Consider the following 27,899-nt stretch of genomic DNA (forward strand, 5'->3'; position numbering starts at 1 on the left):
AATTATATGATCCCTCCACTAAAGTGGCTCCACAGCATGACCCGTACTTTCAGATGCAAGAAGTCCATGTAGCTTTATCTATATCCTATCAAACCACAGTGGTCAAGAAAAGAATGAAAATATTGTTTTAACCAAATCAAGACATTTTTTTGCCAGAAATATTTCAAAAGCTGCTTTTATCAACATCATGAACATGTATCTAAAAGAAAGGTTCCATCAAAATAAGCTAATATTTTGTAAATTTTCTTGTATCTTAAGGAAATGTTTCACATTCTTAATTATATATTTTGATATCAGAGGTAATTTTTGCACTTAACTATTGATTGATTATGGGGGTGCATAGCACTCTAAGAATAAAGAGCCAAAAAAATAGTAATTTTTTTACATAATGCACTCTCCACAATGGCCTTGAATCAAAACTTTAAAAACTGAACTTAAACAGGAAAGGAAACAGTGATAATACGAAGTTAACTATTGTTGATCAAAACACGTTTCTGAACTTTAAAACATGTCAACTTATTTGTTGACTTTTCGTATGAACCTCTTTAAGAAAGTTCATTATTGTTTATTATATTTAAGAAATGCAGGTTTTTGAACTTTTAAATTCAAACAAAACCCATCAACCTACTTCAGTATACACATACATGTAGGTTTGAACATGGTTGCTAAGAGAAATCCAAAATATTAAATAAAAAATATTATTTGTTATTATTTTTACAACACTACGTCAACAACATATGGAAATAGTTTATGTAATGATGCACTAATTTGTCATAAAGACATATTTTGTTATTAAACCTTTGTCATTGCCATTTCCTTATACAATATAAACATGCCATAAATAAGTCTGTTTGAGAAATCATAATAAAATTATTGCTACGTCTTCCTTGTCAATTTATAAGCTTTAAAATATTAGGTCATGGAATATTTACAATTATTAAGATAACATGATAAGAAGAAAGTTGATATTACAGCCAAATATAGATCATAAAAAATCCGATGAACATTGATATCTCTCTTTTATAAAATTATTGCTTAAAAGGACAAATTCTTCAGGCTTAGAATTAACAAAAGAATTTGGTTGAATTTAGGCAGCTTAATTTCACTCCTTTTTTTATGTAAGTAAGAGGTATTCTAATATATAGATGCTCCTATTGACAGAAAGGGGAGATAATTTAATTGTTTCTTAATAAAGTGTATGAATAAAAACATATGTTTGATATATATAATCTATCTGCAACTCAAAAGCATAAAAAGCATTTATTAATCTTTTATTTTTATATCACACAGTACTTTTCCTCCCAATATATGCCTTTGAGATAGCGTCAACTAGTAATGAGTTCTACATAAATGTAATATTGTGTGGGATTGCAGCTTCATCTGTATATACCAATGACTAGATAAAAGTCACTATGGATGTGGTTTTAGGAACAACAAACCATAGTGACTGGAATTTGAAAGCAAATGAGACATACCATAATGAGACGATGTAATTACACTGATACATAGTTATGTTAAACAAAGTAGATTAAGGATCCAGATGTTCAAATGAGATTGACTATATATGGTAATCCTAGGGATAGATACGTTTATCTCTACACAGCTGAAGATGTGTAAAATTCCACAGCTTTGTAGCAACTTTGCTTGAACACCCACCATTGGAAAGTTAGAGATTAATCTTTACGAGTATTTCATTAAGTTTGGGAAGATCATCACAGGTTTAAAGGTTTTCTTTACATCTTTTTGATGAGGAGATTTACAGATTACAAGTAAACGATGAAAGTGTGTTTACAAACTTTGGTTATTATGATAATATTTTGTGTAAACTTTTACCAGCGATTTTCTTTGAACATCTTGTAATGGCTATTTCATTATGATGGATGTATCCCCACTTATACTGTGATAAACTTTCTGTTCTTACAGAGCGCAATGACTTAAATGCATTTATGTTTATTATTATTAAGAATCTTCCCTAGTTTAACTTATTTAACTTCAGTTTTTATGAAATGTACTTACATACTTGTTTATAGTTAAACAAATTTTTGCCATAATTGAAATGTTTTAAAATTTTATGTATGAGCTTACAATACATTAACTGGTATATACACATACAATTTTGACAATTTTACTGTAAGTTTTAATAAGTCTACTTATGACTTAAATTAAACATAAACACTATTGGGAAGATCTGGATACTTTATCAAGAGGAGACTAAACTCCAATGTCATATGAAAAGTTAAATAGGAGCCATAACTTGCAAAAATCTTATCCTAGCACAGAACACTAGAACATTTGATGGCATGGTTATGTTTGTTGAAGTACAATAGATCTTTTTGATTTTACTAAAATCTTTAAGAGGGTGGTAAAGGGTTATTTTCTTGCAACGTGTTTTGCCATTTTTATTTCACATGCAGCCGTGAAAAAGGTTTGTTATTCACATTTATTTCATGAAATCGGTAAAAAGATCAACGTGCAAGAAATTTTTAATTGTTCATTCATCGTGAAATTGCAATTTTATTTCGCGTTTATCCGTGCAGATACCCCCCAATTACACCCCTCCTTTAAGAGTCAAAGGATAAGTTTCCTACACATTCAACATCAGACTTTTGCTAAATATGGATCATTTTACAATTATCTGGTGCTGTGAGATTAGATAGGTTTTGTTCACCAGTAGGCCCTTAGATTTACAAAGAATTAACAGAAGGCCTTATATATCAGGCCACATTACCTTCAATCTTTGAAGACTCAAAGTTATCTACCCTTACTTACCACAAATTACTGGAACTTTTAGATTTGCCAATACTTTTAAGTAGAATAGCTCCTGGTGCTGACTTTCTTCTTTTCGCTGAAGAAGTTCGTTTCTGAAAGTAAAAAATAAATATTCTTCTTAGAACTCTATTGACATTGATACTGATCTTGATACAATTCATTTTCATAAATTTCTGATTTCATTATCTTCAACTTGAACATGTGCATGCAAATTTACAAAATTTCAAACTTTTAACCTGTTCCACTTCATTCTAAATCTTAAAATATGAATATTTGTAATGTCTAAAACATCATGAATTATGTTGTCTTAAAATAAGATTAAGGTTACCATAATCCATCTTATTATCATCACTTTCTTTTGTAAGCTAAATAAATCTCAACAATTATGAAACCTTCCATTGAAATATTTCAACTTAAATATGTATAAACACCTACTGTTTAACTGTTCAACTTCCTTTCTATCAAAATCTTCTTTAACAATCTATAGTTTTAAAATCTTTTCAACAATTTTTTTGTTTTTTTCAATACACCACCGCCTCCTAGTTTTTAATCTCCTATTTCAGCGGAATGCCTTTGGTTAGGAGCCTATTGAAACATTTATTAGTTCATGCTCCATATCTTTACTTTTTGTTTATGTATCTTAAAGATGTGACAAACACAAAAGCGTAGATCAGAGGTATTCTTTACAAATTTTAATGTTGCATTGTTTTATTTAGCAACACTAAGATGACTATAAATAAAATCCAAAGTTTAAAATTTCAAAGTTTTTGTCCAAATATGATTATATAACATGTTTGGAATTTCCTTATTGTTGAAAAGACAAGAAGGTATATTTCCATTTATAGCCCTTTGTCAACAGGAACTACAAACCTTCACTACAGGGAAAACAAAAACGTGAATTATTGAAAAATTTAAGAATAAATGACATTGATAGAAAAATATATATTATAGTGATACTCATACCAGGAACATTGTACTTTTTATTGTTCTTTTTTATAAATCATCACACTATACCTTGAATTTACTGACGAAAGTTGATAATCCTAATTTATCCTTGGCCAACAGATATGATGCAAGATCTTCTTGATTTTGAATTGTTAAACCCATTTTTCATATCAGTACAATCAAAACATCTTTCCATATCTTAAAACTGCAAGAAGTCTAACCCTCAGCTTCTTACTGCTCACATAATGAACATTTCTAGTACAAATGTAGTGACGTCAAGATTTTGGTGTGTCATGAGTTTTTACTTATTTTTAAGAATTCAAATATCTCTGCAACCATTCAAATACTAGGAACATCGTTTATCACATCTTTCTCATATTTAATGTATGTGTACAAGATCAACACTTTAATCCAACATATTTTTTTTTCTTAAATCAACACTTTCATGCCATGATTTCTTACAGTTATATCTACACTTTAAGAAACATACATTTGAAGGTCATAAGACAATGACGTAAATAGATGCAAAGACACAGTGATTGTGATAACAACATTTTTGTGGTTGGTTAAAAATATTAGAAAGACTTGAACAACATGTTTCTATCATGTTTTTTGTAGATGATTAACAATGGACCACCCTCTTGTGCTAGTTTTTTTCTGATGTGGTGTAAAAACCTCAGTTTATATAGCCGTAATACTTATGAAGATGCTGTAATAAACAAATGATTTATAGTATTTCTGATAATTTGAAAACAAATGCATGTTACTACATCTTATTTTTTTGTGTTGTTGGGTTGCTGTCTAAGTAAAGTTATCTCCTGTAATTCGTATTTAAACATGTGTAAGTAATGCTTGAATCAGATTAATTGTTGGTTGCTTTATGTCCAGTGGCAAATATTTCATACATGTTTAGGATGAGCATTTGAATCAGTATCATATGTTTATAATGCTATCAGTGGACCAAAACAGTTGTAAAAGGACTTGTCAGTTTTGAGGGTACAGCACAGAAATTAATGTTGAATCTCTCTTACAAGACCTTAAGAATTTGGCTCTTTTATTTAAAGAATTTGTATGGTTTTGATGCTTCAAAACTTTTTGCCTTGGATGTACCAGATAACTGATGAAGGTTATTCTGGAAACACTGTTGTGTGTACAAAATTTGATAACATCTTAATGTTTCTACATTTCATATGACAAGTGACTGTGCCCACAGAAAAATTATGTACGGTAGTTGCCCCTTATCTAAATTTTGAAAAAATGCATTCTTTATTCAGTAAAAAAATACCAAGATTGCAACCAAAAACAAAAAGTCAAAGACAACTTCATAAATGGCCAAATGAAAAAGACTAAAAGACAAACCACATTTGACAAAACACACAACATAGAAAACTTATGTTTGAGCAACATGAACTCCATCGAAAACTTGGGATGACCTTCTGTGAAAGGTAAAACGGTTCCTACTCCACCAGTGGGCCCCATGGTCAGTTATCATTATGATATCCTATTTCTATATTCATCCTAAAATGACAGTTATGTCTGATGGGTTGGTTATTGGGGTCATTCAATGATATAAACATATGTAACATAAAACAGTTATAAAATAGGCCATATACTGCCTATAATGTCACTAAGAAATAAGGTAGAAAAGCTTGCAATGAACTGGTGAAACTAAGCATTCTATGCATGTATTAAGACTATTGAGTGTATTGGTCATTTTACTATGATCAAGAGAGCTTTAACTGTTCACTAATTGATACTACTTTGATATTCATTGACAGCCTTAAGCATTGACAAAAGTGCTACTTCCTCATATATTCAGACACCCACTTCAAATATTCTAGAAGGTATATACTTAGTAGTAACCAAAAAAATACATGCTCAACTAACGATGCTATTGTAAACATCATTGGTGAATTTCAAAATTACAAGAAAAATAGATTAAAATTTTGATTCCTGGTGAGCTGAAGCTGAATGTCCTGAATATCACTCAAACAACTTTTATTGCTGCACTTAAATCAGAAAACTTGAACCTTCTTGTCAGACAAGACTTTTATGACTAGATGTATAATATGGGCCATCTTAAATTGTAAAGTCTGTCTTGAACTATAGTAGGTTATAAAATGCAGATTCTGTCCTTATTGTCCAACATATTTCACTTTAAGAAATGCAGTCAACAAGTAATTAATAGGAAGTCCATAATGATCCATCAAAACCATGTTTTTGAAAGAAAAATATAAACAAAAGCTATGACACTCACCTTAGCACGTTAATATCTCGGCGTTATATCGGTTAACACATTCTATGTCCAAAAAAATGAGCAAATTTTCACTGTCGCATATTTAAAGTTTGCGCAATTTGTCTTTATACTGTCATACATTTCTAAAACCATCCAAACAATATATGAATATTGGTTTGACCTCTTGACTAAAACTGCCAAGACAATAATGTTTACAATGTAACAATAACATTTAAAATAGATATAGCATTTAACAAAAGTTCAATGTTAAATTGTAGATACCATGCAAAGATTGATAAATATCGGTATGTCTTAAATCTAAAATAAGCACTTAATCATAATGTACAGGGTAATATGAAGTGTCAATTTTATCCTTCGGAATTCAATACGTTTCACTAGAAGATGTCAACATAAGATTTGTCCATGACAATAAGAAGGCTTTACACATTTACTCCTTGAATAAGTCTATATAACTATATAACTTAAACAAAATGAAGCCTAAGTTGCATTTATTCATAACGTCATTTGCTCCAGACTTGAAAGAAGCTTGCCAACTTTTCACAGGACTTGTCAATTGCTTCCTTTATTAGCATGCTGCCTGACTGAACTCCATTCTATTACAATAATCAACTGCATTTCCTTAGGTCACATATTAAATTTAATCCAACAAATAATAGTTTTGAATTCAAATAGATTAAAATTTCAATACTTCTTGGTTTAAACCTCATATTAGGTATAATAAACAAAACAAAACAATAATTCAACAATCCAAACTAATTGCCTTACGGTAGCACTTTCAAGTTTTAAATTTTGATTGATTAATTTAAGCTATTGGAATTTTAATTGAATGAATTAACACAATATTATTGCAAGTATTTCCGCCTTTTAGCAACTGAAAAGTATGCGAACATTGAACGTAAGAGAAACATTCTTTCTGATAGTATTCATAAGTATATTAGAAATTCAAGCCTTAAGGTGAAAAGTGATGATATAAACCATAAAATGGCCATATGTATTCTATAACGAGAACCTTCTTACAATAACCAAGTAAGATTATATAAATTAAGGAATATGTCAGTTATAAAGTCAACAACAAAAAGAATTTGCATGCAATGTGGTGTAAAGAATACACAACTCATTTATAAGCAATAATGAAAAATGCCATCCTCAGTGGGTATAATAAAAATTCAAAGTATCATCAAACAATTACATCTGAAATCACTTATCTGGTACAACTCAATCTTATAAAGTTCCTGATGAAATTCCAAATCATTCCTTTCTACATCAGTAGAGAAACACTTGACAAAAAATACATATCTACTAGGTATAATAACAATTTAAAGTATTGTCAATCAGGAAGTGACTGCCTGGAAGATCTGAAAGTTGCTAACACTTTGACTTATCATTATAAAAGTCCAGACCAAATATCAAAAATCATTCCTCAGTACAGGAACTGAGTAATATGAAACAGTAACACAATTCAAAGTATTATCCAACAGAAATTGACTTCCTGGCAGACATGAAAGTGTTGCCTCCCATATAAATTCCTATGCTAATATTAATTACAGTACTTTACAATAAATAATCAAAAGTATTTTCCTTACCACAAAAAAAATGCACTGTTTCAGATCTGCTAGAGGCAACTTGACTAAATAAGTATATTCCAAACCATACCATAAACAGAAACTATCAAAACAACTAAAACCAAACATCTATAAATGTCTGTCACAGTCAAACTAGTACAAAATCTACTATTTATTACTATAAATATCTTATTGATGAAGGACTAAATCGGATCAAAACATTAATTTTCCTGAGGACCATTCAATACTATACTACTGGATAATAGTAAACAAATGAATTGAAGAATAATTCTAGAGTGCAAACTATCAAAGGAAGAGTGAAATCATACTAAACTCAGGTGCCATGCAATGATGGAAAATCAAGAAATTTTGTCTTAAATCTTCATTATTTGTTACCCAGTAAAAAAATGACAAACAAAATGACAATACAATATACAGAAACATGATATCATTTCTTTATTGATGTATTCATATAAGAGAAAATCTAAGTTTGACACATTCACAACAACTTATATTCTCATTATTTTTCTACTCACAAAAATTATATAAACTTTATAATCATAATAATATCTTCAAACTTGTGTGTTCTTTTGACGATTATAATTACTGTAATTTACTGAAGGTTCTTAAAAACAATTAGATAATGCTTGCTCCACACACTGGAGCACTTTTTGAAATAAAAAAAAAATCTTTTAGGAAATGTCAAGTTAAAGTGCTTGTTAATTGCCCATATAAACAAACTGTACCATTAAAGTGAAAGCACATGAATGTTAATTTTTTTGGCATTTAAAATTTATGATTATTATTTGGTTCTTGAAGCTCATACACTGTAACTGACAACCTGCTTGCATAAATACAAGCACAATTAGGTTTTAACCATGTGCCTAAATCATTTTGCATTATAGACTCTTTCTTTTTTGATTGAACACAACAGGAGTAAAATGTGGGAAAAGAAACCAAAGGGCCAAGGAAAAATCATAAGTGAAAGAAAAAAGACAACACCAGGACCAAAAAGAAAATTGACAAAGAGGCAAAAAGACACACAAGTCCACAAAAAAATTTGCAGAAAAACAAAAGATTGAGCAACACCAATGTCACCAATAAATAAGAATTGAATTTGCAATCCCCACTATTAAGTTACCTGTAAAACATTGGTACCTAAATCCATAGCAACCAAACTTATTTCACCATCAGACTTTAACTACTATTTTAAAACTGTTTCCATGGTAACACTAACCTGCTGTTTATCATCAAGTTGTAAGTCATCATTTGGGAATCGTAACTGAATACTGTCCATTTTTGTTTGATTCTCTGATGTTCCAAGTTCATCCTCATGCTCCTTTACCATCTGTAACAAATGAATGCAAAATAAAACCGTTCCCAGATTTTCCAAGTTTTAAAATCATACAATTTCGGTATAATCTTGTTTTTCAATACAAACCCTTTCATATAATAAGATGCAAATAAGTGTGTAACGAGATGTAAACATTACTTTACCAAAATACATCTCTAATTGTCCAAATTTGTTATGGGTTCCGCTAAGAATTTATGTTCCATAAATCACATACACATTAGAGGTCACCTGTGTCATCATAAGTTATTTTTCATAAATAAGAAATAAAAACTTGCAAGGAAACATATTTTATGGCGATGTTTTAAAAACACTTAAAACTGCGTTCTTGCAGTTATTGCTATTGATTTGAGAAATTAAAACTATATAGGTTGCTAGAAAGACTTGATCTGTGGAGCAGAAATAAGGTAGTTGTCAGTAACATAAAAGAGGGCTGAAAGATAATAATACTTATGATATATTCAATTTTTTATGCCTTCCATGCACTGTGTGATAACAAAAAACTTTTATAAACAATTATTTTTATCTTGCAAAATTAAATGCTTTTTCTGAAAACAAAATATGATTGTCTCTATACCCCATCTAATTTCTGAGTAAGTAATTAAATATATTAAAAGTATATATGAACGGTAAAATTGTTCCATAATTCATAATAACATGTACATGATACATGCCATACCCTAGGTCTGATCATTACTGAATTAGCAGTAAGAGGATGACATAAATTCACATTTATAATAAATGGAACAGTGGGGTATATGTTAAAGAGACAGCAATCTAACAAACAAACGGAAAACAAAAACATTCAACAGCATTATAAGTAAGTAAGCAATGGATGACAGAAAATCAATATCCTGCCTGCTACAATAATAAAAGTATTAACTCTCAGAAAGAGATCAAAATTAAATCAAACCTGTAATGAGCACAAGTCTTTCTAAGGTATCATATATAATTTCTGATTGATTGATGTTTGTTGTTTGCAGAAAATCATTGGCAAATATTTCATGAATATTCAGAATGAGAACAAATTAACCATAAGTGCAATAGGCAGTTTCTACAAAATGGGACAACCAGGATGAAGAGCAGTACCGGTAATATCAGATGCCACTGCAAAGTAAGCATATGTTGGACAGGGACAGGCATATGGACCCCCAAAAAGCTGTTGCAAGGATAAGGTGGTCTTTATATACTCTAAACGACAGACATACATACCAAATATTATTGACCTTAGTAACTGAAGAGCAGACCTAATTCTGAATAATTTATGATACCACTGGAACATGATAAGGATGTCAAGATCACTTCACAGTGACTGAGTGACAAGGTCTCATCATAAACTTCCTGAGGACCATTCTAATTTGTGTTCACCCGTGTGAAATCAGTGAAGTAGGGATAATTGTTTATGCTGCCATCACTATTGAAAAGTTGCCCACATAGACTTTGTAACAGGCAAGACGAAATCTTCATGAACTAAATAGTTAACATTTCCAAAACATTCATAATCAATTGAATGTTATAGAGTTCTGTGTAGAACTGACAATATGACCAAGTCTTTATGCAGAAAGACTGGTCTGAGTTATGGTCAATACTGATCAGTGTTAAATCAAAACAGAAAGATAAACAGATATTTATCAATAAACTGTGACTCTGCTAAAAACTTGTAGAATTTTAAAGTGATACTGTATTGTTGACCTCAGTAGACACCACACTTGAGATTGGACAAGTATCAACTAACCATGACAAGGCACATTAAGGTCTGGTGATGTAAAATGTTGATCACTTATTATGACAGCCTTGTATTAATCTGTTAAATATTAGTATGTAAGACTTTAATCTGTTAAGTATAGTGCTGATCAGGATTAACTGGTATGGTGTGACAATCACCCGTCAAAATATTGCCCTACTTGAGGATTTATTCTGAAGACTCTTAATTAGACCACCCTTTTGCAAATATTAATATGATTTGCCAAACTTCCTCTGTATATATGTATTGTCTATCAATAGCAATAGCAAAAATACATATTGATTAAGAAGATGTTCTAAGTTCTAACAGTCGTTTGGAGGACTATCTTATTTGTTGGCCAGAAGTTGGTAACTTTTATTTTGAATTTCCAACAGTTGTTTGAAGGACTATCTCACAAGATGGCTATCAGCTATTAACTTGTATTTTTCAAACTTGTGTGAAGGACTATCTAACATGCTGGCAGCATCAGGTATTAACCTGTATTTTTCACACTAGTTTGAAGGACTATCTAACATGTTGGCGATCAGATATTAACTTGCATATTTCACACTTAAGGCACAGAAACAAACCCTCAGTTGCTATCAATCTGCATTCAACTAACAAACATATTATAAATGTAACTTAACTTTTATTTAAATGTTGACCTTGCAGGTGTCGACATTCAAAAGAGATTTATGACCATCTTCTAATGGTGGATAAATCATACCAAGTATCTATAATATCTTTATAGGCATTCACCTATTCTCATCTAGATATAAATGTACATTTGAATATGGGTTATATTAAGTTGACCTAAGTCTGTGACCTTGTCACTGCAGTTGGAAATTTAACCTTTTTGAGATACACTCTGACTTTGTGCCTAATTATAAAGTCTCAATATCATCAGTGTATGACCTTGATCTTCAGGAGACAAGCAATCAAACTGCATATGGATATGGAACATGTAAGGTTGAGCTAAGGTTGAGACCTTGACATTTCAGTAAACTTCCAACACTATTTGCGGCACACCTTCTGTCATAGTGTGCATAAATAATAAAAGGAAATCTTTACTACTTTTTAGGACGCTCAACTTTCTAAGTTTGGATATGAATTAAGTTTGTCACCTTGACCTTGCAAACAGTATATTCCAAACTTATTTGCAAAACACGTTCTGGTGATGGGAAACAATAATAATACAAATTATTTTGGTGATTCCTGTTTTTCTGTTTTATAATTAATATCTTTAAGAGAAATTTCTGGGTTGGCAGACTAGTTAAAAGACAGAATACCCCACAAAAAAAGGGTGATAAAAAATAAAAACGAAAACTTCCGATTCATCTTTTTTGCAATAAAAATGACTTTTCTGTATAATTCATTTACAATAGTAATTACAGTAAATACTTGTAGGTGTATAGTTTATATTCAAGTATCCATTACATAAGTTTAACTTTCTGATAATATTTCAATAAATCAGGGGAATAGGTCATCAATCTCATTCAATTGACATTATAAATAAGACCACCCCATGTCGACAACATAAAAACTTTATATTTATAAGACTCATATTTTAACAATTCTATGGTTTAAGATAATTAAAATCTGTTTTGAAGTCAATATAAGGTGTATAATGACACCAAAAGAGATTTTTTATGAATACTTTATGAATAGATCAATAAATATCATACCCTGCCTTTCAAAATCATGTAACCATGACATCCATATGAATATGTTCAACACGGACGATTTTAGTGATGCTTGCCGATAGTTACAGAATTGTAATTCGGTGATTCAGCGACATTATTGTTTTATACATATTACCCCCTTGGAGAGCTCATTGATATGACCCACTATGTAGAATATTATATTGTGCATGCCAAATTATTATATTAATAATATCTTCCTTTAATTAATTTGAATTTAATTGACTGAATATGGATATGTCATATAAGCATATTTGTATACACATTAAAGGTACATTTTAGTGTACATAGATACCATAGTATATCCTGAACACAGACCTTATTTCAAACATGAGAATTTAAATATGGATTAAATTTTTTTCTCGCAATTATTGACCTCCTTGTAGGGATTAAAGTTCCCAGAGTATTAGTGAAAATAGAACAAGCCTGACCAAGGACAACACATCTTATTATCTTTTTTCTTTTACACTGACTTGTTTTTTAAAGTTTTATAATGAACTAAGCTTTGTCCTTTTAGTTTCTCTTGAGGTATATACAATATACAATATAAATGACCATAATCTTTATGAATTTCCCTTTTATACCAACGACCCTGTTGATAGAGGTGCAGTAAACTTGAAGTGTGACAAACAAGGACCAAAAAAAAACGTGGTCCTTTTAAACGTGTCTTCAAGATAAGCTTTCCATTTCATCATATCAAAATTTTCATTTGTGAGGGATTAAAAAACATTTGGAAAATGGTCAAGATAACTTATTATTTAAAAATTGAAATTTTTTTACAGTAATGTTAGAAATTTCCTCATTCATACATGCTAGACACATGCATATGAAAGCAGTTAAGTATTTTGTTATTTTAATTTATGTTGTCCAATGGATAAATAGTCTAACAAATTAGACCCATCTATCAGATTCCAAGCCTGTGTAACATGGGGTACATTTATCAGATCCCAAACAATTTGTAAAGATGAAAAATTGAAGGTACAGGAAAAACCAAGACCAGCAACCATGTCAGATACATAAAAAAATGATTCACTGTAAAACACAGGGTCACAATAAACAGAGGTTTCTTGTGTATTAAAAACAATTTACAAAAAATATATAAATATTTCGTGAGAAAGTGAATAAACTTAAGACTATTATGGTCGTAATGACCCTACTGAATGTCTTAAATAGATTTCTTATATAGTAAATAGAAATCTAACAGCTGTGTGGTAAATGTTCCCGAAATTGGTAAAATGAGAACTTATAACAAAGAAACCGACTTGTATTACAGAAAACTTTACTAAATATCTTTTACTTTTGTATATGAAATATATAGGGTACTGAGTATGAAAGACAGTATTGTATGATACAAAAAAAGAATGTTAATTGAAAAATAGATAATGGCTCATTTGCATAATATAATTATCAGGAGATATAAGCTTTGGAGACATAATAATAAAATTATGAAGAGGATCAAAACAATAAAGACTGTTGTACTGAGTCAACTTCAATAAAACATCCTGGTCTACCCCAAGGGGGTGGATTTAAAAAGGTTTCATCATGTCTGGCCTAAAAAACAAACTGGCGACACAAATTAATTTTGAAGATTCACTGCATAAAAGAACATAATTTTGTGCAATACATAATTATGAGGAATTTTCATGAATGTACTCCCAACAAACAGTGATTTTCTGTTAACCAAACAAATAAAATGTATGAATCCTGCATACATCTTTTTTTAATTGAATGAAAGATATATGGATGAAATGCCTATGGGACATCCACCTGAATATGCATCAAATATTTGCCAATGAACATTTAGAAAACAACAATTGGACAAATTCTATATGTAAATGACACCCTACATTAGCAGATAAAACAGCCAATAAAGCAGAACTAATAATTATGTCTTATCAATATCAGTGTATATGACTTGACAGCACAGAGACAATCATTGTGGTGCTCTCTTTGTAAAAACAAAAGAATGCACTAACTTATAATTTATAAACTGTTTCTTTCCGCAGATTCTGTCGTGAAATGTCTATTAATAATGCTGCAATAACACTAATGGTACAAATATAACTGCACCAGCTGATGCACATTTCAACAGTAAATGTCTCTTCAGTGATGCTCAAGGCCAAAATATTTGAAAAACCAAAACATTTAACAGACTAAGTAGAATTTTTTCTTTCAATGGTTCAGAAAGAGTTTTATTTGATTAAAAAAAGAATTACATTTTAAGTATATTAGACTTACATTTTTGACTCGAGAGGTAGCTCTATTGAGTTCCTCATAGTCCTGATGGTTTGGATCCGTATCATCGAGAAGATCATTTAAGTACTTGTCATACTCAGGTATCCTCTGAACCTGCAACGATAAAATATACAATGATATAAAGACACAGCTAATCTTTGTCACTAGCAATCATTTTACAACAAAAAGTTGTATTGGCAAACTATATTCAAATATTTCATATGCTGATATATTAACCTCTTCTAGAATCTAGAAAGCATATGCATCTAAATTAAAAAAAACAGCTATCTTAACCTTCAAAATTCACCATTAGTCACTTTCATCTTTCAGAACAAGTTTCAATGTTGAAAAGTTTTACAGTACCAAGGTAAAGTACTGAACCAGACTATGTCCTGTGTCAAATTCTCCCCCAAAACCCTATTACTCTGCACTAACGTACCCTACACAAACTGTTCTTATACAATTAAACATGCCTACAGGAATTTTCAATTAGCCTCTGGGATACAAGTACAAAAAATAACCATGAAGATACTGTTGGTCAACAATAACATCCCTTAGTTCCGGTAAAATCTTTCTGATAAAATGTTTTTTATCTAATCAAAATAGGACAGGTTAAAATGTCAACATTTATAATGCTGGACTTACCAGATAAATTCTGATTAATTTTTGTAATTTGTTTACAAATTTCTTACCTCCTATATTGAAGAGTGATGTATGGGATGAGTGAACGTGTAAAGATATGTCTTAGGATTGGTATGGCGTGACAATCTTGGTGAATCAAACTCTAATTTCACCTGTATTTTTACTATAAGATATGTTAAAATATTTAATCAAGGAATTTTTCTAATTTAAAAACCATTGTAACTCTACTATAAAAACATCTAATTTTTTTTACAAACTCGTAAATGGATTTTGTACAAAAATGTATATAATGGTAGGTGTCTTTTTTTAGACACCTATAAACCATCCTTGACATAGTCTTGATAAGTTCGTGAGAAAATATTTGAACAGACTTAACACAAAAACCATGTTTTCATTAAGTGGCCCTCAATATATCAAGAAAAGTACTGTCATACAGGTTAGAACAATTCAGTTTATTAAATTTGAATGTTTGAATCATCTCTCTCTTTATTACTTTTTTAAGATTACAATCTTTCGATAAAGTTTGATTAAACATTACATTATATTTGGAAGTTACATGGGCTCAATACAAGAAGTTTCCTCCCTCCTGTGAAAGTTTAATCTGACTTTCCCAGGCTAAGAACATAATAAATTCTATGGACTTTGTTCTACATGCAAGGATTTATGCACTATAACATAAAACTTTATATATATTCCAAAGTCAATAAATAATTGCTTTGTACAATATAAACTTTGATCGACTAAAGTCCACAAACTGAAAATGTCAAACAGTGGCAAAAAATTTCAATGACATTTTTTGTTTTGGACAACAGGAAAGTGCAAAACTCTTTCTCAATTTAACAGAATTTAATGTAGCAACAATTACTGAGAAAATGATTTGCAATATAAACATGACCATCAGGTCAGTTTTCTTGTAGCTAGGGACGAATCATTCTATATATCAAAATAAAATGGCTCATCAATGAAGATTATTAACCGATTTTTCTTTCATCAAATATAAGAGAACAATCACGGCTGATATGAAGTACCTATGTCTATTGTCCATTAATGGTTGGTAGATAGACAGGATAATAAGATTACATGTTTTACGATTTCTTTAAGTCTGATATGATAGAACTATTGACGTCATGAAAAATATTGGCAAAGTAAATATACACTGAGAAGTATTGATAGATGTCCTTTGACTGTAATATTTAAAGTTAGCAATGATTTACTATAAAGTAGTCAATCTAGCTTTCTTCTTAGGTATATGTAAACTTTTCCCTTTCATGAATTGAATTGATGGTCCAGAGTGTTAGTGAAACCACCAGGAACCTTTAAAACCAATGACTGATTCTTTCTTTGGACCTGATGTTCTTGATTCTTTTTTTATTTTATTTTCTTTGAAGCCTAAATTCTTTAAGTTTAAGAGTTTACTATGTGGTATGGGTTACTGTAAGAGATCATCAAGTTCAATTAAGATGTTTTCTTCCTAATCCCAATAATATGTTGTCAGATTGCTGTCTCAATGACCATAAGAGCATAGCTCATTATTTTGATGCACCAATGAAAGGCTATAATGCTTTACTTATAATACTTTTAAAGTCACTATAAAAACACATAAAGACTTTTAACTTTTAAGTGATCTTTATGTAGCTGACATCTTTTAGTGGCATCACTGAATGTGATTGATATGAAAATTGGCAAAACTAGATAATGATTGATTGATTGTTGTATGCTAAACATCCAGTGGCAAATAGTACATGGATGTTCAGGACAACAGATGTCACAAGAGTCTGGTTATCTCTGTATATTCCAGTTCCAAACAATTGAGTTATGTGTACCGGTAATTGAATCTTATCAGAATATATCACAAGTTCAGCAATTATCATGAGTACAAAATGTATTTACAAAGTGGGTGTGCATTTCAGCATAAAACATTCTAAACTTAATTGTAAGAATCATTTATGATGTTGAGATATTGAAAGAGGCATCCTAATATTGACTGTACTTTAAAAGGCTTTTACACAACTCATTAAGACATTAAGATTAATATGTAAAAGCATTTGTGCTAAATCTATAGACAAACTTATATAATCTCGTTTCATATAAAAAGGAGGAACATGAAGTACACAAATATATCAACGTTCTGATGTAAACTGTTCCATGGACATGTCAGTGTACTTTTGAATTAGAGAAGTTGTACGTCATAGAAAAACATCGGATTAGAAAAAGCACTTAGCCCTATAATATTCTTATTACAGGGGGGAAAAAACAAAGTTAACAATAAAACAATGCTTGCAGTATATGAGGGCTAGCTCAAAGTAATAGAAACTTTGTCAGGTAAATGTTGATTAATTTTGATATCAAGTAAATCGACTAGATTTACTGTAAGTTTGCATATAAATGCTCAAAAACATTATATCAACAGGTTTCTGGTCATGACCAAGTCCATTTATTGCAAACAGAAACTCCAAAGACATAAATTGTCTAGATATAAAAAAAATCTAAATACTGTAAATTCAGAAATGAATGCATATATTTATTATAATCAATGATTACTGGTTAAAATGTGTGATCTAATTAATGTGATTGCAAAAAATTGGGAAGGAAAATCATTACTAAAATGATGAATGAGAGTTTTTATTATTACGAACCTGAGACTGTCATATCTTTTGGATTGATAAAAACATCGAAATAATTTCTGAATTTACAGTATTTGAAGGTTTCATTGAAAACCATTTACTGGTTTAGTTGGAGAAATACTGTTAGAATATTACATAAGAGAAAAAAGTAATATCTTTTCTACGGGAAACCCCAATTATCATTCTGATCCAAGTATATATATATAACTGGAGATACACAATACCATTAAATACTGAATTATCTATCAAAATTCCATTCACTGGTTTGGAACTGAGATTACTAGAACACATGCAAAAGAGTAATACGTTCAGACAACCTATCACAATCTACCTAGTGAATAGTTGGACTTTATTCTATTAATAGTCCATTAGTCTAATGAAACGTATATCTATTGGACTATAATAATCTTTGAATCCAATCCCCATCTTTAATTTTCTTCCAATGTAAATAGTTTAGCAAGTAAGAATGAAAGATACCACATGTTAGCTTATTCACCATTAAAAACATTTTCTTTTGAAATAAACACAAACCACTTGACAATCCATTTTATATTTTACCTTTCATCCCTTATTTTCTTTCAGAATTGTGAAATTTGAAGATATATATTAACAAATTTAATGCTTATCTTTCATGACCACAATTATTCAAACTATCTGATTTTAAATGTCATAAAGATGTGACCCAATACCCATCCTAAATAATCGTAAAATTGATGACCTACTTTATACAACTGTGACAGGTAACGTTACCTGCCATCTGGGTTGGTTGTCAAAAGTGGTCATTCATTCAGAATCAGGAGTATTTTGTCATTTTGCCATAACATGTCATAAACCACAAACATAATTTCTCATAATCTAAATGTTTCTATTGTATTTCGGTTAAGAACAGGAAAGACAACTCTAAAACAAAAAGTTGGATTTTGACCATACATAATTCATTCTCACTTTTTATTTTAAAACCAACCAAAAAGATAAATTTTTAGAAATTTTAGTAATTTATGGCAAACACTTTAGTTGTAATATATTTTCACCTTCCTGTACTTCAGCAATCCAAGCAACCAAGTTATATACATATGACTATAAGGAGATGAGGGGGTTAAACGTAAACAAGACAGCAACCCAACACCAACAAATGAAGGAGCAGGGCCAAATATTCTCCATGGAAATGAGATGTGCCAATGCTTACACAACTGCATACCAAATATCATTGGCTTTAAACATTAGTGATTCTATTTAAACAGACCTAATCATAAACGGGTTTACCTCAACGAATTGTCTCACGAATTGTAGAGGAAATCCTCAATGGAGACAACAGACCTAAGTATCCCCTATTGCAACTTCATAGTTGTGAGAAAAAAAATAGTTAAGATAAAATAGAATATATATTCTGTAATAAAGATGACCAATGACTGTTACGTCTTGATCAAGGTCGTTAAACAACCCCATAATAGTAAAATCAGCTATAATTTTAATTCTATTTGTGGTTGTTAAAACCAGATATAGTCGCAGTTTTAGTATATTAATTCTGATTGAACTTGTAAAACTGTCACAAGAATGAGTTTGACTTGTGTATTCTGTCATAATTATGTCAATAATCTGAACCTTCTTGTAATTAATAACATATATATGACCAAGATGTCATAAAATTGTCACTAAATTTCCCATAAAACTGACCATTAGCCTTAATTTGTCTGTAGTGTGTACTTGGTATCTATTAGTGGTTTGTTATTACATGTCTAGTGACACATGTGTATAGTGGTCAGCTATCACATATATATGTGTTCATGTCACAAACTTTACTTATATTTTAGTAACGAATATTAAAGTAAAAATAGACAATTTTTTTTTTACTTAAGTTCAGGAAGTTGTTGCTTAACAAGTTGCATATTGAATATGCATGTTAACATAGCTCTGACAGTTGTGGAATCATGACTTGAAATACTAAAAAGTACCAATAGTCTGTACTCCTAATGTACAATGAAAGTACTGGAATCATGACTTGACATACTAATAAGTACCCATAAAGTCTGTACTCCAAATGTACCATGAATGTACTGGAATCATGACTTGACATACTTATAGAACCCATAAAGTCTGTACTCCAAATGTACCATGAAAGTACTGGAATCATGACTTGACATACTTATAGAACCCATAAAGTCTGTACTCCTAATGTGCAATGAAAGTACTGGAATCATGACTTGACATACTAATAAGTACCCATAAAGTCTGTACTCCTAATGTACCATGAAAGTACTGGAATCATGAATGACATGCTAATAGAACCCATAAAGTCTGTACTCCAAATGTACCATGAAAGTACTCAGGAATCATGACTTGACATACTAATAGAACCCATAAAGTCTGTACTCCAAATGTACCATGAAGGTACTGGAATCATGACTTGACATACTAATAGAACCCATAAAGTCTGTACTCCTAATGTACCATGAAAGTACTCAGGAATCATGACTTGACATGATAATAGAACCCATAAAGTCTGTACTCCAAATGTACCATGAAAGTACTGGAATCATGACTTGACATGATAATAGAACCCATAAAGTCTGTACTCCAAATGTACCATGAAAGTACTCAGGAATCATGACTTGACATACTAATAGAACCCATAAAGTCTGTACTCCAAATGTACCATGAAAGTACTGGAATCATGACTTGACATACTAATAAGTACCCATAAAGTCTGTACTCCAAATGTACCATGAAAGTACAGGAATCATGACTTGACATACTTATAGAACCCATAAAGTCTGTACTCCAAATGTACCATGAAAGTACAGGAATCATGACTTGACATACTAATAAGTACACATAAAGTCTGTACTCCAAATGTACCATGAAAGTACAGGAATCATGACTTGACATACTAATAAGTACACATAAAGTCTGTACTCCTAATGTACCATGAAAGTACTGGAATCATGACTTGACATACTAAAGGAAGATTTTGTGTACCTTACAAGTACATGTACCAATACAAAGTCTGTACTACAAATGTATTATGAAAGTACTGGGATCATGACTTGACATACTAATGGAAGATTTTGTGTATCTTACAAGTACCAATACAAAGTCTGTACTACAAATGTACCATGAAAGTACTGGAATCATGACTTGACATACTAATGGAATAGTTTGTGTACCTTACAAGTATATACCTAGGCACTATTTCACAACTGTCAGAACCATGTTATGGTAAACTTTTTATGGGTACTTGCAAGGTACACAAAATCTTCCGTTAGTATGTCAAGTCATTATTCCAGTACTTCTATGGTACATTTGTAGTACAAACTTTGTATTGGTACTTGTAATCATGACTTGACATACTAATGGAATAGTTTGTGTACCTTACAAGTACCAATACAAAGTTTGTACTACAAATGTACCATAGAAGTACTGGAATAATGACTTGACATACTAACGGAAGATTTTGTGTACCTTGCAAGTACCCATACAAAGTTTACCATAATATGGTTCTGACAGTTGTGAAATAGTGCCTAGGTATATATATATGTACTTTTATTTCTTAAACATATTCCAAGATTGTGTACCTATACATTTAGTATATAATTTAGCATATTCTTGAGTGGGCAGGCTGATTTTTAGGTAAATGGAAAAAAAAAGTTCATGACTTTCTTTTCCTACATGCGATTTTAAAATATTCAAAATCTTCCTTCAGATTTTACTTATTATTATCATTATCATAAATCATATTTTTACTGTAAAGTAAATTTTCTAGGAAATTCACTTAATCACTAATCAATATTAAAGACATGTTCAGTACATGTTAAAAGTATTACTATTGGCAGATCATAGAGCCAAATGATTTCAGTTGAGCAGGAAGTCTTGACAATAGTAGCTTCTTGTTACTACATGGAATAATTTTCACATTAAATCCAAACTTCCTGAATGTTGAAACTTTAAAATATGGCACTGTAAAATTAATGCTGCTTAATATGGAAATACCACTTAAGTGGGTTGTAATATCATTAATACATAAGGACCATATCATAATTGCAAATTTGTGACTAGACATTTATTAATGAAGTTAATTAAAATGGATTTATTACCTGAATTTTAAGTTGCACTCCAAAATGCAGAAGGTGCAATTAATGTGTCTTCTATCATAATTAGTATTATATGAGTATAGGTAATAGAATATCCACAGAATTTGACATCAGTTATGGATATGGTAATAAAATCATCAAATATTTACTTAAAATTTATATACCTTTGAAACCTGGCCAGAGATAAAAGGAAGAGTTTGTTTGTCTATCTTTACCTACACATAATGAGATTTTGAAGTTAACAGGTAACAATTAGATAAGCAAAATTACAGGTGTCCTTAGTTGAAAGCAGTCCAAAATTTTGTTTGAAAATGTAGCAGCATAATAGTTTAATGTTTATAGTTTTATCTCTAAAATTGTTTGAATTTGATCTATTTTTTTGCAACTAATCTTTAAAGAAGATAAAATATACACATTTCTACAATTTATTGTCCAATATCAGTGGCTATAGAAATGCAGATAAATTTGACACCATTTTAAATTCTATTCATCCTATCTTGTCAATACATACCAGTGTTACTGTTTTTAATACTTTCAGAACAAATTTTTAAACCATTTTAATAAAATTTCACTGCATAATAAGCTTTTAAGTTTTTCTGATGATTATCAAATTGTGCATCATATTCGCAATATTTAAATTGTTGAAATTGAACATCATAGCAGTTAACAATTAATCAGTGAAAAATCTTACCTAACTTTCATTATTAATATACGCATCTTCCGTGTGGGATTCGCTTTCTATATTTGGTAAATTTAGAGTTTTACAATGCAAATCTTCAACAAAGGAAAATAATTAGACAATAAAAATAAAAATGGCATTTTCACATTTAGATTTTTCTAATGTTAATTCTTCTGGGTTTTTTTTTTCACAACAAAAACATTGCATTACTTTCATAATTCATAAATCAAATATTCCACTTACACATGACTCAATGTCTGTAACTTCTACAGTAACAACTATTTAAGACATAAAGTGATAATTTGTGAGTATTTTCCACCTTCCAATATTTGAGTATCCCAAACAGGCACTAACATAATCAGTGTTCAGTCTCACTGGTAAATAATCATACAAAATATTAGTCAAACAAAATCCAATGAAAGATAGATATATATGATCAGTTGAATTATAAAACACACCTTTCAAAATAAGTCCCATGAAAAAATGTGGTGTCCAGTCAGTTGAAATTCAAGTAAGTTTCAAAAAAAATCTGATGTTAACAGTCATACAATGCTTGAAACTCTGAGTGTAGTGGTCTATCAGTAAGAAAGGAAAACCGATCTCAAAAACAATAGTACACTGTACCATCTTTATCATTAAAAGAAATTGAGTGTCCAATCAGACGAACTGCTAGACACTTGTTAAATAACTAATAGTGCTGCATAGTTTATATGTAAGGAAGTTTATATGTAAGGGATCCTTAGTTACATGTACTGCACAAGCATACAAATCAGTTCTCACATCAGAGATGAAATGTTGAAGTATTCCTTGGATTTGATTTATTTGAAATTAAAACACTTTTTCTATATCCCTGTTCTTTGATAAAAAAATAACTTGGCAATAAATGAAACCATTATCAAAGACCTCCACAACCGTTTCTTGCATAACATCACACATTTAACAACTTTTGAATAAATTTACAAAAATTTGCATAAATTACTACACCAATTAAAGCTGTTAACCAAATTTATTAATTGGAAAGTTTACATGCAAGACGAAAACCTTTCAAAATTAGTACAAAAAATATTTATTTACAAAGTAAGTATTTGATATAGCTGACTTGTTATGAATGGAAACAAATTCCACAGGTGTTTTATAAATGGTCCATCTATCTTAGTAACATCCTTAAAATACCATATAACCAATACACAAATATCAAAGACACCTACTAAAATAGGCTATATAATGCATACTATTGATAGGTATTAATTGCAGCCTTTGGTTTTATAGAAAATATTGTTCAGGAATTGTTCACATCAACATAAGATCATTGAATTTATACATAGTAGATGATTCTCATATTCAGGTGTTTCTGAGATTCTCAACATCCGATACATTAAAATAATGGTTTAGATTAAGGCAGTTGTTCATTTTACTGTATATTAAATAAGACTCCAAAAACAGCAAGCAAAACTTAGCACCAGAACCCTACTATAGTAAAACCGTAAAATTCCATCTCTGGCTTAATTTTTAAATCAATGTCCTAAAACTGCCATCAGCTCAATGTTACCTTTTTACTAATGACCTAATTTTCCAAAATTTTCCCGAACTTTCCCACCAAACCTCATTCTTCCCAAAGACTTAAAATTCTTCATAATTAGCTTCTACAACTTGACACTGAGACTTCTTTTTTAGTATTGCTGGATTATAAAATCGATATAAAAAAAAGAAGCTGTGGCATGATTGCTAGTGAAACCAAATTGGGAAGAATTATAAAATGGAGACCACTTATCAAACTTTTAGTAGTTTCATGAATATAAAGGTGTTTTAAAAATACTCAATTGAAATCATCCATTTTGACATTCATTCATTTGTGAATTTTATGATATATGGAAGGGTTACCAGTACTTGTTTCCTAAGAAATGCATAATATTGCTAAAATTAATAAGAAAAATCATTAGGCCAAATAAAAATTGACTTCAGCAGACTAATGTCTGTTACTACAGTTATACAAATATTACCAGTATTTAATCAATATTAACGGAAACAAATTACACCTAAATTATAAGTCAATCAATTCTACATGTTAGTTAATTGACAATTTACAGGTATATACAGTAATTTGCATAAATCCTAAAATAAAGGTGTCAAATTTATTGAAATCGATTTTAAATGTTATTTTCTAATTTATTGAAAGAGTTGAACAAAAATTTCTCACTTCTATAGCTTGAACTGTTTACCTAGTTTCTTTTTTTGAACTGCCATCATTTCAACTTGATTAAATAAGGTGTTTGAGAAATAACAAACACCTTAAAGGAATTTGACATTTAGTCCACCCCTCCCTGTCTATAGTAAAGTGAATTATATAGGTCTTTAAAGCTTTCACAAATGTACTTTGAAGTATAGTGTGTCAACTTATTCATCAGTCTTTAATGCAACACCTTCGACTTCAACCGGGGTGGATCCAGGATTTTTGAAAGGGAACGGAATTCCAGAAAACATAATAGATACTGCTGAGCAGAGCAAGACAATATTTTTTTTGGATGATATAATACTTTAAGATCATATAAATCGTGAGAGACATTTGATTTTTTTTTAGGGAATGGGGCTCTCCTACCCCCTATCCTGGATATGCCACTATCCTGGTTTCCTTTTGGGTCCTTAGCTGAACAGAATTAATATCTTCCCTTAAATGGATTAAAGGGAGATAACTGTCTAATGTTTATAATTTATTCCTATTGTGATATTCAAGCCATTATTGTTTTTCTTCCTAAAAGTTAGTTATACATTTTTTAACTGATGTACAAGGGTCTTAAACTTAAAAATCTGAATTTGCAAAATATGGGAATATTCTGTGTAGGAAGATTAAAAACAATCCTGCAATTTCACCTCAGTAGATAAACAGACCTCTGACAGGTATTTTTTAAAAAGATGTGTACTTGATTTCCAGTTATAAAACACAATTGTTCAGACATAAATATCATTCTTGGGCTATAAATAAACAAAATCTAATCATTCTTTGTTATTCATATCAAATACAATTGCTGATACCTATTTAGATTGTGAAGTTATATAATAATGCATGGGGAGATCATTCAGTACAGGGACATTAGTACCAAATTATAACATTGAACATTTGATGTCACACTGATAAAGTTATTCTATCCTTGTCATTCTTCAGGCAAAATACATATCAAAATGTTACAAAGATTTGGCAGATTAAAGAATGGGTGCATTATACAAACGAGGTATCAATACATTAACATCTGTCTATTTCTACTTAAAATGGTGAATTTCTATTGCTTTCTTTCATTTTCATCAGTAGATATTATACAGTTGTTTTAGGCATCAAAGGGTTTGAAATACATGTATATTTCAATAACAGAACAGTCTGTACTTCATGGAGGAGTGGAAGATTGTGTTTGCCAAACATGAAATGTAGGTTAAAGTGATTCAAATGTTGTTGATCAGATGAGTTGCCCAATAAACTTAGTTATAAGCAAGCAAGATGATCACTGATAGATTATATGATGATAATCATGGGTTTCTGAAAAATTTACTTGTACAGGAAAGTTCACAAAATAAATACAGAGGGACAAATATCCACAGCCACAGTCATTCAAATTAAATTTCTCTTAAAATTCACTCATTCACTATCATACAATACACAAAAATACATTTTGAAGAAAACAAATCATCTTAACCTTTTAAAGTTCAAAATGAACAGAAAAGCTATTGATAATCAGAAAGATTCCAAAAAAATGATCATAAAATGAGAATTCAAAGGCATTCAATATACATACAGTATGTGATAATCATGACACAAAGTTAAGGGTGGTGCTTTTGGCAAGAATGAAAGAAGCTGTGGCAAGATGAAATATAGAAATAATTTTTTTAGTATCAAAATTCACAATATCATTTATTGCAAGAAATATGAATGTTTCTTTTTAAAATATTGGTGCCTAACTACCCAACTTGACACAAAATGGTCACATTTAAATATGCTTTAATCTTGATTTTAATCACCAATGTTAAACAATGTATTCTTGGTCTTTAAGTCTATATAGCACTATTATTGTTTTTGAAAATGTGTTTCTTTCTTTAAAATATGATCCCTAAATTAAGCATCAAATTCATTGTAGTTATCTTTAAAAAATTGTTACAAGTCTTTTATGTTGGCTGCAGAAAAAACCAGAATAAGATTTATACAACTTACTGTAACTTTCTGTATAGCGTGTCCCATTATTTAGTCTACGCACACAAATAACCAGAACATTCATCCATTTTTTTCTGATATCTATGTTTATTGTTTACTACCCGTTATAAACATTTATACAATACTTGTAACTGAGACATTTAAAAACTTTCGATGTTTTGATCCAATGTGTCATGTCTCTTCATGTAACTACCACTGTTCCTTAAACATCTACTAACATTTACTGTTTGTTTAACACCTAATTAAGACTTTTATCTTTTTTCCTGTTTGCTATCAAAATATATCCCAAAATTGTCAAATACTTAGGTAGATGCTTTAATATGAAAACTAACGTCATGTATTTGATTTCACACCTAATTAAGACTTAACACTGTCAGGTATATTTGTTTACAATATATCCTTTCTGTAAGTACCATAACCAATCTCTTGTGTAATTAAAAGTTTAATTTTTTCACACTTATTATGGCTATCTAATATCAAGACGTCTAATATCCTTCTATATCCCTTATATTTCTGTAGACATGTATGAAGCACCTGTCTGTTGTACCGTGTACTTATCTTAGATATACATGTATTCCAGGCAAGTTAAACATGGCCAAAGTAAAGAGAGAAAGTTACACAAACACACAAGTATAATAAAAGGCAGGTTCTCAAGCTAAAGATTCATGAATAGCGGTAAAGTTTTATTTATTGATGATTTAAATAGTCAGTCAAAGGTGATCAATTCATAACCGCGGTATTTTTATACTGTGTCAATAAATATATTATATATAATTCTGCTGTGGCTATCAATCTTATAGTAAAGAAGACCTCCTAAGGTTATATAGGGATAATTTACATGATATTTAACCAATATATCCCTCCAAATCTAAACAGACAATAAAAAATGTACCATTTGGTCATGGTTTCTTCAGCGATATAAAAAATATTCAATGAATTTTAAAAATAGGTCCTACTTTTTAAAATTCACAATCATAAAATTAAATTTTAAATGGATACTAAAATTATGGTGTAATGGATGTGACCCAAACCATTTTTCCGTTAAATTGTCGAATTGACACATGACACCATTAATTTTCAGCAATTACCCTCAAAATACTAGAAATCGCAGCTTGATGCAGGAATACAT

General features: G+C 30.2%; 1 protein-coding gene across 25 annotated transcripts in view; it reads right to left on the reverse strand.

Annotated features, from left to right (window-relative positions):
• The window catches only part of LOC127725762 (rho GTPase-activating protein 20-like), a 190,903-nt gene that overhangs the window by 31,168 nt on the left and 131,836 nt on the right, over nucleotides 1-27,899 (reverse strand). For 24 of the 25 annotated variants that reach the window (XM_052233001.1, XM_052233003.1, XM_052233018.1 and 21 more), the window contains 3 exons: nucleotides 14,546-14,656; nucleotides 8,771-8,881; nucleotides 2,770-2,861 (listed from right to left, as the gene is read on the reverse strand). In XM_052233001.1, coding sequence (XP_052088961.1) covers nucleotides 2,770-2,861; nucleotides 8,771-8,881; nucleotides 14,546-14,656 — 314 coding nt within the window. Of the gene's footprint in view, nucleotides 1-2,769; nucleotides 2,862-8,770; nucleotides 8,882-14,545; nucleotides 14,657-26,770; nucleotides 26,813-27,899 lie in introns of those variants that run through there. The other variant, XM_052233027.1, reaches the window with a different exon arrangement.

This window comes from Mytilus californianus, unplaced genomic scaffold (assembly GCF_021869535.1).
Source record: "Mytilus californianus isolate M0D057914Y unplaced genomic scaffold, xbMytCali1.0.p SCAF_15, whole genome shotgun sequence".
Lineage (NCBI taxonomy): Eukaryota > Metazoa > Mollusca > Bivalvia > Mytilida > Mytilidae > Mytilus > Mytilus californianus.